At 44.9% G+C, this 15,000-nt stretch overlaps 1 protein-coding gene across 2 annotated transcripts in view; it reads left to right on the top strand.

Annotated features, from left to right (window-relative positions):
• The window catches only part of LOC106610767 (myelin transcription factor 1-like protein), a 127,691-nt gene that overhangs the window by 44,187 nt on the left and 68,504 nt on the right, over window positions 1–15,000 (top strand). For both annotated transcript variants that reach the window (XM_045723409.2, XM_014210316.3), the window contains exons 3-5: window positions 1,712–1,757; window positions 2,639–2,672; window positions 8,393–8,455. In XM_045723409.2, coding sequence (XP_045579365.1) covers window positions 1,712–1,757; window positions 2,639–2,672; window positions 8,393–8,455 — 143 coding nt within the window. The remainder of the gene's footprint in view (window positions 1–1,711; window positions 1,758–2,638; window positions 2,673–8,392; window positions 8,456–15,000) is intronic.

Raw genomic sequence — 15,000 nt, 5'->3', positions numbered from 1 at the left:
TGGGCACCGGTCTCACAAGGGGCCTTGATGGAGGAAGTGGCGGCGACGGAGATGCTGTTGTTGTTGTTGTCATGGCGGCTGAGAGAAGCCCTTAGAGAGAATCTGACAGTTGTAGATAGGCACGGTGTGTGTGTGTGTGTGTGTGTGTGTGTGTGTGTGTGTGTGTGTGTGTGTGTGTGTGTGTGTGTGTGTGTGTGTGTGTGTGTGTGTGTGTGTGTGTGTGTGTGTGTGTGTGTGTGTGTGTGTGTGTGTGTGTGGAACTCCCTCCCTCACCATAGCCAGGAGCAAATAGCTCACGTTGTGTTTTCTGACATAAAGTGTAGCACTGTTGAGGTCAGGTGATGAGTGCTCCCCATATGGTTGTTGAAAAACACCAGTGCAAAGCACAGCATTATCATGTTGAGCCTGGCTAGTCTCAGCAGGTGACGACTAATTGAGTTTCTGTCATGCAGTTCATTCATCGTCCCTCATATTTGCTCCTTTGCTCTGTCTGTCTCTCATGAGCCAATTGTCACCGTAAATAGAGTGTGGTGAGTTGGGCCACACGGATTGATAACTTCTTGTTTTTTTCCCCTGAGGTAGGATTTCCTCTTATTACCATGGAAACCCCTGTGCCGCTCCACAGAAGTATAATTTCAGGCTCCCCCCCCCCCCCCCCCCCTCCCAAAAACACCCCGCCGTTCGCCACACTAATAAGATTTACTAGGTACCGTTGGCTTTGATCATTTTAGTTTCCCCGTTTGAAACATTTATGGCCAGCATAAAAATAAAAAAAACAGGACGGCTTCCACCATTAGGACTGAAGGCTTCAGTGGCACTTTAATAAATCGTGGCGCATTGAAGAGACATCCAAACCCGGCTAGCTTGTGATAGTCCACAACTCAGCGAGCATTCATATGTTCAGTAACATCTGGGAATAACAGAATGCGCCCCTTCTTTCAACTCATCAACGGTTAATGCTCCTCTGACCGGTCGGGATCCCCTTTTACTGTGAGATGATGGCTCTAGTGTGGGAGACATTGTGGAGTGGGAGTGATGTGATATCTGTGAGATTAAAAAGAGGATTTAGAGATGAGACATTGATTTGAGAGGCATGCAGAACATTGTGTACACAGTGAATAATGTGGTCTTGCGGAATATGGGAGGGATTATAATTATACTCTATATATATATATGACTTTGTTTGAGGAATGTGCCAAGTGGTATAAAGCAAAGATGACACCTTTAGGTCAAAAATAGTATAGGTGCCCTTTAATGGAGAAGCGTGACTGTGTTGGCGAACGATGGAAAATCATAATCCGTACACAAATATGGACCAGAAGAAGAACCAATGCAATTATGCATTTGTTTTCACAGTACATTTGCATACATATTTCAAAGCACCATGAAGGAAAGGTTTGGGTGACATTAGCACCTGGCAAAATCTACATTTCTTAATCCTTTTAAAGAGAAAATAAATGCAATTTCACAGTGTCAGAAACAGTGAAGCTTTGGCACCAGGCAATTACTGCCGGGATAAATTGGGGTGTAGGTGTCTCTGTGTGTGTTCATAGGAGAGAGTGACAGACGGGCGGACGGACGGACCGACGGGCGGGCGGGCGGGCAGACAGACAGACAGACCCAGGTGCCAGGCCGCGAAAGCCACTCTTCTCTTGGCACAGGCCCTGGCAGGGCTTCTATCTCTGACTATCTGTTTGTGTCTCCTCTGCAGATGGAGGTGAATGCAGACGAGAAGCGCCATCGCACACGCTCAAAAGGTATCCGAGGTGCGTCTGCACTCTCCTCAAATCACTGCAGGCGCCACTCAGGGTGACCTTACCCCAACCTACAAGCACACACATACACACAAACACACACAAATACACACACACACACACACACACACACACACACACACACACACACACACACACACACACACACACACACACACACACACACACACACACACACACACACACACACACACACACACACACACACAGCTCTTTCACTCACTACTTCACTCTTCTCCTCACACTGCCTCTCACCTCACAAGCCATCCTATATGAGACACTCTTGAATTCACAATTCTCCAGGCAGTCTATCCAGCCAATTACATCGTGTTAGTGTGCCTGCCTCCATTGAATATGGTTTTCACTGTTTTTAACCTTGATGAAAGCATGCTTTTAAGATATAGGGATTACTCTTTTTCTTTCGCATCCCCTCACTCATTATTTTCTCCCCATCCCTCTCTGCCTTCCCTCTCTCTTCCCTCTCTCTCTCCTCTCTCGCTCCCCTCTCTCTCTCCCCTCCCACCCTCTCCTCTCTCTCTCCCCCCTCTCTCTCCCCTCCCTCTCTCCCCTCTCTCTCTCCTCTCTCGCTCCCCTCTCTCTCTCCCCTCCCACCCTCTCCTCTCTCTCTCCCCTCCCTCTCTCCCCTCTCTCTCTCCTCTCTCGCTTCCCTCTCTCTCTCCCCTCCCTCTTTCCCCATCCCTCTTTCTCCTCTCTCTCTCCTCTCTCGCTCTCCCCTCTCTCTTCCCTCCCTCTTTCCCCGTCCCTCTCTCCCCTCTCACTCATCTCTCTCTCTTCCCTCTCTCTCTCTCCCCTCCCTCTTTCCCCATCCCTTTCTCCCCTCTCTCTCTGCCTGTATTTCTCAGTGCCTGTGGAACCAGCGATACCAGAGCTGTTCAGGTCAGTATTACTGATAAACATTGTCCCTGTTCCCCTGCCTTTCCAGCTAACCCCCATGTGTGTGAGTGAAAGAGGGAGGGAGGTAGAGAGTGAGAGGGAGAGGCTGAGAGATGAAAGGCCATGAGGGCCGATAATGGCTGTGGAGTACTCCCAGCCTCTCAGTGTGCAGCGAGAGACGAGCACTACAATCACCTCTTCAGACAGGAGGGCGACGCCATTTACTCTGCATGCTACTTCCTTGGGTTTCCTCTCTCTTTTATTCTCATCTCTCACTTTCTCTCCCTTATTCACTCTGTATCTCACTTCATCTGTACCAGTCGCTCTCTCGCTATTTTCTCTCTAACTCTCTTCCTTTCTGTCTCGCTATCCCGTTTCTCCGTTTTTTTCTCTCCCTATCTATCCTGACAAACCCTATTGCCAGTAAATAATTCAAGTCGAAGTTCTCTTTGATCAAATCTAACTTATTAAAACCCACTGCAAACTCCATCGTTAGCCTGTACTGACAGGTGGATAGACCTGTCAGTACAGTGGGCATAAGACGATCCTGAATTGACCCTTTGTGTTGTCCCTGCTAACTAAGTTTATTGAATTGCATGTACTAGACGCCCAGGGGTACGAGCAATACCGTCGGGGGTATGCCAAATAAAAATGTGATTCACATATTCAAACAGTCCATTTATATTTTCCAACGAGGTTATACATTTGGGTGAGTTTTTTTTCTCACCTGAGTAGCCTTGTTTCACTTCCAAAAATAAAATTAAACCATCTAGTGTTCAGCATAATAACAACACAATGTCAAATACAGGTAGCCAAATACAAGTAGCCTCACATTAAGCGTTACTCTCTCGCGGCAATTCCACTAACGGCCCATATTGTAGCCACACGAAGCTGCTGCTCATTCCTTTTGCTCGAAAATGGATAAATGGCAACAACAAAAAAGTATGGCCCGTGTTCATAAAGACACATAACAGCTCTACCTGCACCTGTCGACAAAACAAGTTGTTCTGCTTCCACGAGCACATTCAATGCTAGCGTTAGTAATTCTACATTTGTTGTTAGCCCAGCTAGCATGGACACTGACAGTTATGAATCTGATGCAGCCGAAGAGCTACTGCCCCCTTATCTGGGAAGGCACCGAACAACAGACAGGGATGTTGGACCATCGAAGAGGTGCAAATATGATGAGGATTACATTGATTTGGGGTTCACTTGTATTGGGAGTAGTGCCTTTCCTCACCCACAGTGTGTTATTTGTGCAAAAGTACTATCTCACAACTCGATGAAACCTTCACTCTTGCGCAGATATTTTGAAACAAAACATGCCAATTTAAAAAATAAGCCACAGGAGTTTTTTGAGGGAGAATAACAGTGTGATTTGCCAAGGCAGGATACTCTGAGTGCAGCCCAATCCAGAAATCTGGCAGTGGCTTCTGATTCAATTCAATTTTCACAGAACCACTTGTTGCAATTTCGATGAGGCTCTCTTGTTCAGATATCGGTAAGTGGACTGGAGGCAGGGCATGAGAGGGATAACGAATCCAGTTGTTTGTGTCATCCGTTTCGGGAAAGTACCTGCGTAATTGTGCACCCAACTCAGGTGCTTCGCTATATCACATTTGACATTTGAGTTTATTTGCACACAAAAAAATCATACAATGACAGAAAGACCTGTGTGTTGTCCTTGTTAATGCAGACAGAGAAGAGCTCCAACTTCTTAATCATAGCCTCAATTTTGTCCCACACATCGAATATAGTTGCGGAGAGTCCCTGTAATCCTAGATTCAGATCATTCAGGCGAGAAAAAAAATCACCCAGATAGGCCAGTCGTGTGAGAAACTCATCATCAACACATCTTGACCACCAAACTCCATTTGATGTCACAAAGCTGTCCAGTACTTTAAAAATACATTCTCCGATTGTCGTGGTTTCCAGTGGTTTCCAGAAGAGGATGTCTTCCTTAATTGACCTCCCATAAACGTATCGGACATATACCAGGAGCTGTGCCAGGCCCGCCACGTCTGTTGACAGCTGTAATGCATAGAATTCACTGGCTTGTATGCGAAGCAGTAATTATTTCAAAACGTCTCCTGCCATGTCACTGATGCGTCGTGAAACAGTGTTATTTGATGAAGTCACTGTCTGTATAGTTTTTTGGGCCTTTTCCCTCAGCATTGTCCCAGCCATTCTGAGGGAAAAGCCAGCCATTGTCCCAGCAGGAAGAATTAAGTCCTCCACAATAGTATGGGGCTTGCTGTCCTAGCCACTCGGTAGCTCACCATATAAAACGCTTCTAGCCCCTTCTTATTAATGGTATCTGTTGCTTTTATACATGTCTTACTACTTGAAAGTCATCTTAAGACACTGATGCCATTTGCAACCACATACCTATGTGAGAGTGGATTCTCGGCCCTCACTAGCGTGAAAAATAAATACAGGCACAGACTGTGTGTGGAAAATGATTTAAGACTGAGACTCTCTCCAATACAACCCAACATTGCAGAGTTATGTGCATCCTTTCAAGCACACCCTTCTCATTAACCTGTGGTGAGTTATTCACAATTTTTGATGAGCAAATAAAGTTTTATATGTAAGATGGCTAAATAAAGAGTAAAATTATTGATTATTATTATATTATTATTTGTGCCCTGGTCCTGTAAGAGCATGTTTAATAAATGTATCGTATAGTGTGTGGCAGGCTTACAATGATGGCAAAAAACAACATTTGAGAGTGCACTGACCCTGCTGCTAGAGGGGGTACGCAGCTGGAGGTTGAATGTTTGAAGGGGTACAGGACTATAAAAAGTTTGGGAACCACTGTACTAGACCATGAAACCCATTGATGGGATCAGCCCACTGAATCTCCCTGCATCGATGATGGACAACCTTACTTTGGTGCTCCAGTTATCCATTAAGAGTTCTCATATATGTCTTTTATTTGGCCATTTAATCCTGGTCCGAAGATACTTTTATACTTTCAGCCTTTACAGGCTGGGATAAGTTTTTTTGAGACATAACATTCTGGACCCACCTATCAATAAATAATATCCCACCTGGACGCATGCAGTATAGCTTTCTAATTTCCACAGACAGTGTGGCTCCCCATCTCTACCTCTCTCTTCCCCCTCTTTTCTTTCTTTCTTTCCCTCTCTCTGCTCTCTCCCTCTCTTTCCTTTCTCCACCGCTGCCTGCAGATAGCAATTAGTCAGCAGATCGATGGCCAGCCTATCTCCAGGCCGAGGCGTCCATAATGCCGATAATGCCGCTCGATGGCGTCGCTCCCCAGAGAGTGGATAGTCATCAGGGCAAATACGCCTGACTTTCCGTGACGGTTCTGTCTGGTCTGGTCTGGGGAGATATGCCACTGTGATACTGGAGAGGGTTATGATGGTTATGATGAGGATTAGGCTAAAATGAGAGGAGGGGCTAGGTGAGGGAGTAAGACCAGATTGGAGTGTGAATAACCATAACAGTGCATACGGTACATACAGGAGTACAATAAGAGTGCATTGTGTGTAGAGTAAAGGTAGAGTAAAGGTTGCCTTCCCTGTAGCTCAGTTGGTAGAGCATGGTGTTTGCAACACCAGGGTTGTGGGTTCGATTCCCACGGGGGGCCAGCACAGAAAAAAAAATCTATGAAATGTATGCATTCACTGCTGTAAGTCGCTCTGGATAAGAGCGTCTGCTAAATGACAAAAAAATGTAAAAAAAAAAAATAAAAAAAAAAATGTAGAAATGTTATATGATTTCAAAGGGGGAGGAACATCCAATGGTGAGTTATGGTGAGTGCTCAGTGTGGAGAATGGTGAGTTATGCCCATACTCAGTGAGGAGAATGGTGAGTTATGTCCATACTCAGTGTGGAGAATGGTGAGTTAGGTGCATACTCAGTGTGGATAATGGTGAGTTATGCCCATACTCAGTGTGGAGAATGGTGAGTTATGCCCATACTCAGTGTGGAGAATGGTGAGTTATGTGCATACTCCATGTGGAGAATGGTGAGTTAGGTGCATACTCAGTGTGGAGAATGGTGAGTTATGTGCATACTCAGTGTGGAGAATGGTGTGCATACTTAGTGTGGAGAATGGTGAGTTATGTGCATACTCAGTGTGGAGAATGGTGAATTGTGTGCATACTCAGTGTGGATAATGGTGAGATGTGTGCATACTCAGTGTGGAGAATGGTGAGTTATGTCCATACTCAGTGTGGAGAATGGTGAGTTATGTCCATACTCAGTGTGGAGAATGGTGAATTGTGTGCATACTCAGTGTGGATAATGGTGAGATGTGTGCATACTCAGTGTGGAGAATGGTGAGTTATGTCCATACTCAGTGTGGAGAATGGTGAGTTATGTCCATACTCAGTGTGGAGAATGGTGAGTTATGTCCATACTCAGTGTGGAGAATGGTGAGTTATGTCCATACTCAGTGTGGAGAATGGTGAATTGTGTGCATACTCAGTGTGGATAATGGTGAGATGTGTGCATACTCAGTGTGGAGAATGGTGAGTTATGTCCATACTCAGTGTGGAGAATGGTGAGTTATGTCCATACTCAGTGTGGAGAATGGTGAGTTATGCCCATACTCAGTGTGGAGAATGGTGAGTTATGTCCATACTCAGTGTGGAGAATGGTGAGTTATGTCCATACTCAGTGTGGAGAATGGTGAGTTATGTCCATACTCAGTGTGGAGAATGGTGAGTTATGTCCATACTCAGTGTGGAGAATGGTGAGTTATGCCCATACTCAGTGTGGAGAATGGTGAGTTATGTCCATACTCAGTGTGGAGAATGGTGAGTTAGGTGCATACTCAGTGTGGAGAATGGTGAGTTATGTGCATACTCAGTGTGGATAATGGTGAGTTATGCCCATACTCAGTGTGGAGAATGGTGAGTTATGCCCATACTCAGTGTGGAGAATGGTGAGTTATGTGCATACTCCATGTGGAGAATGGTGAGTTAGGTGCATACTCAGTGTGGAGAATGGTGAGTTATGTGCATACTCAGTGTGGAGAATGGTGTGCATACTTAGTGTGGAGAATGGTGAGTTATGTGCATACTCAGTATGGAGAATGGTGAATTGTGTGCATACTCAGTGTGGATAATGGTGAGATGTGTGCATACTCAGTGTGGAGAATGGTGAGTTATGTCCATACTCAGTGTGGAGAATGGTGAGTTATGTCCATACTCAGTGTGGAGAATGGTGAATTGTGTGCATACTCAGTGTGGATAATGGTGAGATGTGTGCATACTCAGTGTGGAGAATGGTGAGTTATGTCCATACTCAGTGTGGAGAATGGTGAGTTATGTCCATACTCAGTGTGGAGAATGGTGAGTTATGTCCATACTCAGTGTGGAGAATGGTGAGTTATGTCCATACTCAGTGTGGAGAATGGTGAATTGTGTGCATACTCAGTGTGGATAATGGTGAGATGTGTGCATACTCAGTGTGGAGAATGGTGAGTTATGTCCATACTCAGTGTGGAGAATGGTGAGTTATGTCCATACTCAGTGTGGAGAATGGTGAGTTATGCCCATACTCAGTGTGGAGAATGGTGAGTTATGTCCATACTCAGTGTGGAGAATGGTGAGTTATGTCCATACTCAGTGTGGAGAATGGTGAGTTATGTCCATACTCAGTGTGGAGAATGGTGAGTTATGTCCATACTCAGTGTGGAGAATGGTGAGTTACGTGCATACTCAGTGTGTGTTTCTGTTTCATCGCAGCTGTCCAACACAAGGCTGTGATGGAAGTGGACATGTCAGCGGCAAATATGCAAGACATCGAAGGTAAAACAATCTCCTTTTGGTCTTATTTCAGTAACGGATTAACCATTCTTTCCACTTCTACTGTACACTAATGATTTCATATTTTTTTTACTGGTATATCCTTTATTGAAACGCATTCCGATAGCCTACCATAATTGTTTCCCCTCAACCAGGTTTGATGGGCAGGTTACTGCACTAATATGTATTCCCATCCCTTTGTCATTTGCATATGTACAGTGGGATATGCTAATCATGTTTTCTAGTGCATAAGCTCTCCATAAAGCTATTCATAAACAAGCACTCAAAATGGAAGGATCTCTCTCCTCTCTAAAGAACATGCCTGTGTTCTATTCCTTCCCCTTTGTTCTAAAATACCAGGCTCATTGTGAACTAATCCCATTTTCCCAGTCAGACAAAGAGGGGGTTGCTGCCTTACATAACAGGAAGCAGACACTTTGGGCTTCTCCTAAATACGCAGTCAAAAGAATTGGTAGAATTCCCTCCTTTTTAGATAAAGGCTGTGACTATTGTGTATATATATTATGTGTATCACAGGAGGTTGGCGGCACCTTAATTGGGGAGGACAGGTCCGTCGCAATGGCTGGAGCGGAATGGTATCAAATACAAACACATGGTTTCCAGGTGGTTGATGCCATTCCATGTCTGCCGTTCCAGCCGTTATTATGAGCCACCCTCCCCTCAGCAGCCTCCACCGATGTGTATACTAACTTGTGGTTCTCATGCGTGGGTACCACATCACCACAAACACTATGTTAATCATTATGACATCACATGCGTCAGACCCGTTCACACTCGTCTCTTAAACAGAGCGTTTGTATTTGTCTCTTACTAAATACAGGGCAGAGCCGTTCTCTCCCTGTCAGCTCCTCTTGGGCTGAAATGTTCAGTACAGTTGAAGAAGGTGGATCATTGCTAACCCTTAGTTAAGCTTGATGAAAACCCTTTGAGGTCCAACTAGTTGCTGATAAAACAATACATTAATTGTGTGGGTATTCATCAACTTTCCTTGTGGAATTGTTGTACCCTGCAACTGTGGACACTTTTGGATGTGCATACTGTTCCTTTGAAGTGTCTCTAGCTACCTGTTCTAACTCCATCTCAGTTAAGACACAGGTTTTCTCTGTCCTCTGGTTGGTGGAATGAGAGAGGCTAGTAGTTCTAGCTTTAATCGCCAGTGTCAGAGCTGGAACATGGCCGTCCAAGACATTATCCAGTTAATTTAACATTTTAATTATTCAAAATCATTGTAGAATGTGATGACCGTGTCGGTGAATCGGGAACTAAACTAAGTCACGCACGTGTGCGCATTCACACACGCACGCACGCACGCACGCACGCACGCACGCACGCACGCACGCACGCACGCACACACACACACACACGCACGCACACACACACACACACACACACACACACACACACATACACATACACATACACACTAGCTTTCCCACAGAAATCTCCCACCCTGGTCACGTGCCAGGCTTTCCAGTGTTATAATTACTTGCCCTTGTCTGGTTGGGGTCATTACTCAAACCCCCTCAGAGGCTGGCGGCCCGCTGGCTTAGGTCTTGCCGCCATCTTGGACGTCAGCACAGTTGATAGACAGCAGCGCTCTGTACCGTATGTATCTTTATAGTGAGAGAGAAGAGAGAGAACGGACAGTATGGAGAAGGCTGCGTATAGCCATGCACTATTTCCCATCTCTGTTTTTTCTCTCTCTTTTTCTTTCTCTTTCTTTCTCTCTCGCACACAAAGAGAAGACAAAGAAACACTCCTCCTCTTAGTGTGACGTGTCCATCCCACCAGCCAGTGCTTTGCTTTGCTCAGTGGATAATTGAAGATAAATAAAACAAACGAGAGGCTCAATCCATCAGCATGCCTGGCTAAGACTGCCTTGCTCAAATACTCTCTCTCTCTCTCTCTCTCTCTCTCTCTCTCTCTCTCTCTCTCTCTCTCTCTCTTTCTCTCTTTCTCTCTCTCTCCATCTTCCCCTCTCTGCCCCCTCTCCCTTTCAATCATTCTCTCTCACGCTCGGCCATCTCCGGCAGCTAATTTCTCCTTCAGATGGTTCCGTGCTCATTTGCATACTTATCAAAGTGTTTTGACTATCCGACAGAAGCTCTAAGAAGGTGGGATCATTAATATGTTAATTAGTCCCTTTCTCCGCTCTCTGCACGGCGTGCCAGCGATATCCTCTTTCCTCTCCAGCCTAGCCGCGCTGCAATTCACGAAGCCTTAGAACGAATGCCGCAGACCCAGAAATGCCATAACATAAGACTGTTCACACCCTGGCAGATGGTTCCATGCAGTCCCAGTAAACCATCGTCTCTGTTTGTCTATAGCCTATGATTCGATTTTATTATCGTGTCAGGCATCTTCAGAATGCCCAGTCCACATTGTATTTACTGTAACAAAATAAGATAATCGTGTCTATACATGCACACATACATACAGTGCCTTCGGAAAGTATTCAGGCCCCTTGACTTTTTCCACATTTAGTTACTTTGCAGCCTTATTCTAAAAGGGATTAAATAAAACATTTCCTCAGCAATCTACACACAATACCCCATAATGACAAAGGAAAAACAGGGTTTTAGAAATGTTTGCAAATGTATATACATATAAAAAAAACTGAAATACCTTATTTACATAAGTATTCAGACCCTTTGCTATGAGACTCAAAATTGAGCTCAGGTGCATTTGGTTTCCGTTGATTATCCTTGAGATGTTTCTACAACTTGATTGGAGTCCACCTGTGGTAAATTCAATTGATTGGACATGATTTGGAAAAGGACACACCTGTCTATATAAGGTCCCACAGTTGACAGTGCATGTCAGAGCAAAAACCAAGCCATGAGGTTGAAGGAATTGTGAAACAGGATTGTGTCGAGGCACAGATCTGGAGAAGGGTCCAAAAAATGTCTGCAGCATTGAAGGTCCCCAAGAGTACAGTGGCCTCCATCATTCTTAAAAGGAAGAAGTTTGGAACCAACAAAACTCTTCTTAGTGCTGGCCGCCCGGCCAAACTGAGCAATCGGGGGAGAAGGGCCTTGGTCATGGAGGTGACCAAGAACCCAATGGTCACTCTGACAGAGCTCCAGAGTTCCTCTGTGGAGATGGAGAACCTTCCTGAAGGACAACCATCTCTGCAACACTTCACCAATCAGGCCTTTATGGTAAAGTGGCCAGACGGAAGCCACTCCTCAGTAAAAGGCACATGACAGCCCGCTTGTCCGATGAAACCAAGATTGAACTCTTTGGCCTGAATGCCAAGCGTCACGTCTGGAGGAAACCTGGCACCATCCCTACGGTGAAGCATGTTGGTGGCAGCATCATGCTGTGGGGATGTTTTTCAGCGGCAGGGACTGGGAGACTAGTCCCTGCTCTAGAGCGCTCAGGACCTCAGACTGCGGCGAAGGTTCTCCTTCCAACTGGACAATGAACCTAAGCACACAGTCAAGACAACGCAGGAGTGGCTTCGGTCCAAGTCAGAGCCCGGACTTGAACCTGATCGAACATCTGTGGAGAGACCTGAAAATAGCTGTGCAGCGACACTCCCCATCCAACCTGACACAGCTTGAGAGGATCTGCAGAGAAGAATGGGAGAAACTCCCCAAATACAGCTGTGCCAAGCTTGTAGCATCATACAAAAGAAGACTCAAATCAAATCAAATAAAAATGTATTTGTCACATACACATGGTTAGCAGATGTTAATGCAAGTGTAGCGAAATGCTTGTGCTCTAGTTCCGACCATGCAGTAATATCTAACAAGTAATCTAACCTAACAATTTCACAACAACTACCTTATACACACAAGTGTAAAGGAATGAATAAGAATATGTACATACAAATATATGAATGAGTGATGGCCGAATGGCATAGGCAAGATGCAGTAGATGGTATAGAGTACAGTATATACATATGAGATGAGTAATATAGGGTATGTAAACATTATATAAAGTGGCATTGTTTAAAGTGGCTAGTGATACATTTACTTTATTATTAAAGTGGCTCGGGTGGTTGTTGTCCTTGATGATCTTTTTGGCCTTCCTGAGACATCGGGTGGTGTAGGTGTCGTGGAGGGCAGGTAGTTTGCCCACGGTGATGCGTTGTGCAGACCTCACTACCCTCTGGAGAGCCTTGCCATGGTGTGGGTGGAGCAGTTGCCGTACCAGGCGGTGATACAGCCCGACAGGATGCTCTCGATTGTGCATCTGTAAAAGTTTGTGAGTGTTTTTGGCGACAAGCCGAATTTCTTCAGCCTCCTGAGGTTGAAGAGGCGCTCCTGCGCCTTCTTCACCACGCTGTCTGTGTGGGTGAACCATTTCAGTTTGTCCGTGATGTGTACGCCGAGGAACTTAAAACTTCCCAGCTTCTCCATTACTGTCCCGTCGATGTGGATAGGGGGCTGCTCCCTCTGCTGTTTCCTGAAGTCCACGATCATCTCCTTTGTTTTGTTGACATTGAGTGTGAGGTTATTTTCCTGACACCACACTCCAAGGGCCCTCACCTCCTCCCTGTAGGCCGTCTCGTTGTTGTTGGTAATCAAGCCTACCACTGTAGTGTCGTCTGCAAACTTGATGATTGAGTTGGAGGCGTGCATGGCCACGCAGTCATTGGTGAACAGGGAGTACAGGAGAGGGCTGAGAACGCACCCTTGTGGGGCCCCATTGTTGAGGATCAGCGGGGTGGAGATGTTGTTACCTACCCTCACCACCTGGGGGCGGCCCGTCAGGAAGTCCAGGACCCAGTTGCACAGGGCGGGGTCGAGACCCAGTGTCTCGAGCTTAATGATGAGTTTGGCGGGTACTATGGTGTTAAATGCTGAGCTGTAGCCAATGAACAGCATTCTTACATAGGTATTCCTCTTGTCCAGATAGGTTAGGGCAGTGTGCAGTGTGATTGCGATTGCGTCATCTGTGGACCTATTAGGGCGGTAAGCAAATTGGAGTGGGTCTAGGGTGTCAGGTAGGGTGGAGGTGATATGGTCCTTGACTAGTCTCTCAAATCACTTCATGGTGACAGAAGTGAGTGCTACAGGCGGTAGTCATTTAGCTCAGTTACCTTAGCTTTCTTGGGAACAGGAACAATGGTGGCCCTCTTGAAGCATGTGGGAACAGCAGACTGGGATAAAGATTGATTCAATATGTCCGTAAAGGCTATAATCGCTGCCAAAGGTGCTTCAACAAGGTACTGAGTAAAGGCTCTGAATACTTATGTACAAGATTTTTATTACATTTTATAAAATTAAAAATAAAATGTTTTTGCTTTGTCATCATGGGGTATTGTGTGTAGATTGATGAGGGAAAAAAACGATTTCATAAATTTTAGAATAAGGCTGTAACGTAACAAAATGTGAAAAAAGTCAAGGGGTCTGAATACTTTCCGAATGGACTGTATATATAAACATACGTTCATACAGCAGTGAAAAACAATTGAGAAAACAAAACAAAAACATTTCAAGTTTACAACTTATCTTGTCGAAGCATTGGAGATAAAATTTGCAACCAAGAATAGCCATTCAAATTTTTCTTCATATCTAATCAAGAATAGTTCCTGGTTTCTTTGCAACATTTTATCAAACAGTTTAACTCTCAAATCATCATATAAAGTACAATGAAATAAAAATGGCGGGTTCATTCTCGACCTGCCCTAAATATAAGACAGTACATAGTCGCTCTTCTTCATCTATGGCGTTGAACCTACCTACTTGCCAAAGGAAGTAACCCGGTTCTCAACTGGGCACAAAAGGACCTTTGGTTTCTGGTTAGGTGAGGGGTGACATTAAGTTCTGGATCGTAGCTGTTTCTGATACGGTTGTATGTGCTGAGTTTTGGTTTTAGCCATATGTCAGTTGACCGATTTTCTTTGTAGCTTAGGGTTAACTTGCACCGAGCTGTCTGTTTAAACTACTAGAATACAGCTCAGAAATCCATGCATACCCCACAAGACATGTCATTAGAGGTCTCTTCACAGTCCCCAAGTCCAGGACAGACTATGGGAGGCGCACAGTACTACATAGAACCATGACTACATGGAACTCTATTTCACATCAGGTAACTGATGCAAGCAGTAGAATCAGATTTTAAAAAACGGATAAAAATACACCTTATGGAACAGAGGGGACTGTGAAGAGACACACACACAGGCACAGACACAATCATACACACACACATGATAACATACACACTATACACACGTACACATGGATTTTGTCTTGTAGATATGAGGCAGTATAGTAGTGGCCTGAAGGCACACACTTAATGTGTTGTGAAATCTGTTGTGAAATGTAATGTCATGTTTTTAACATTTGTATATGACTGCCTTAACTTTGCTGGTCTCCAGGAAGAGTAGCTGCGGCCTCGGCAGCAGTTAATTGGGATCCATAATAAATACAAATACAAACTTGTGTTTGATCCTATTGGCATTGCACTGTAACTTGTTTCTAAATATGTGTTGTAGATCAGATTCCTTAAATATAGTCTACGTGTATGAAATGACTGGGCTTCAATGGATCTCTGTGTTATATAACTCCAGGGCC

This window comes from Salmo salar, chromosome 09 (assembly GCF_965601325.2).
Source record: "Salmo salar chromosome 09, fSalSal1, whole genome shotgun sequence".
Lineage (NCBI taxonomy): Eukaryota > Metazoa > Chordata > Actinopteri > Salmoniformes > Salmonidae > Salmo > Salmo salar.
Note: the sequence above shows the minus strand (reverse complement) of the source record. Positions and strands in the feature narration are given on the sequence as shown.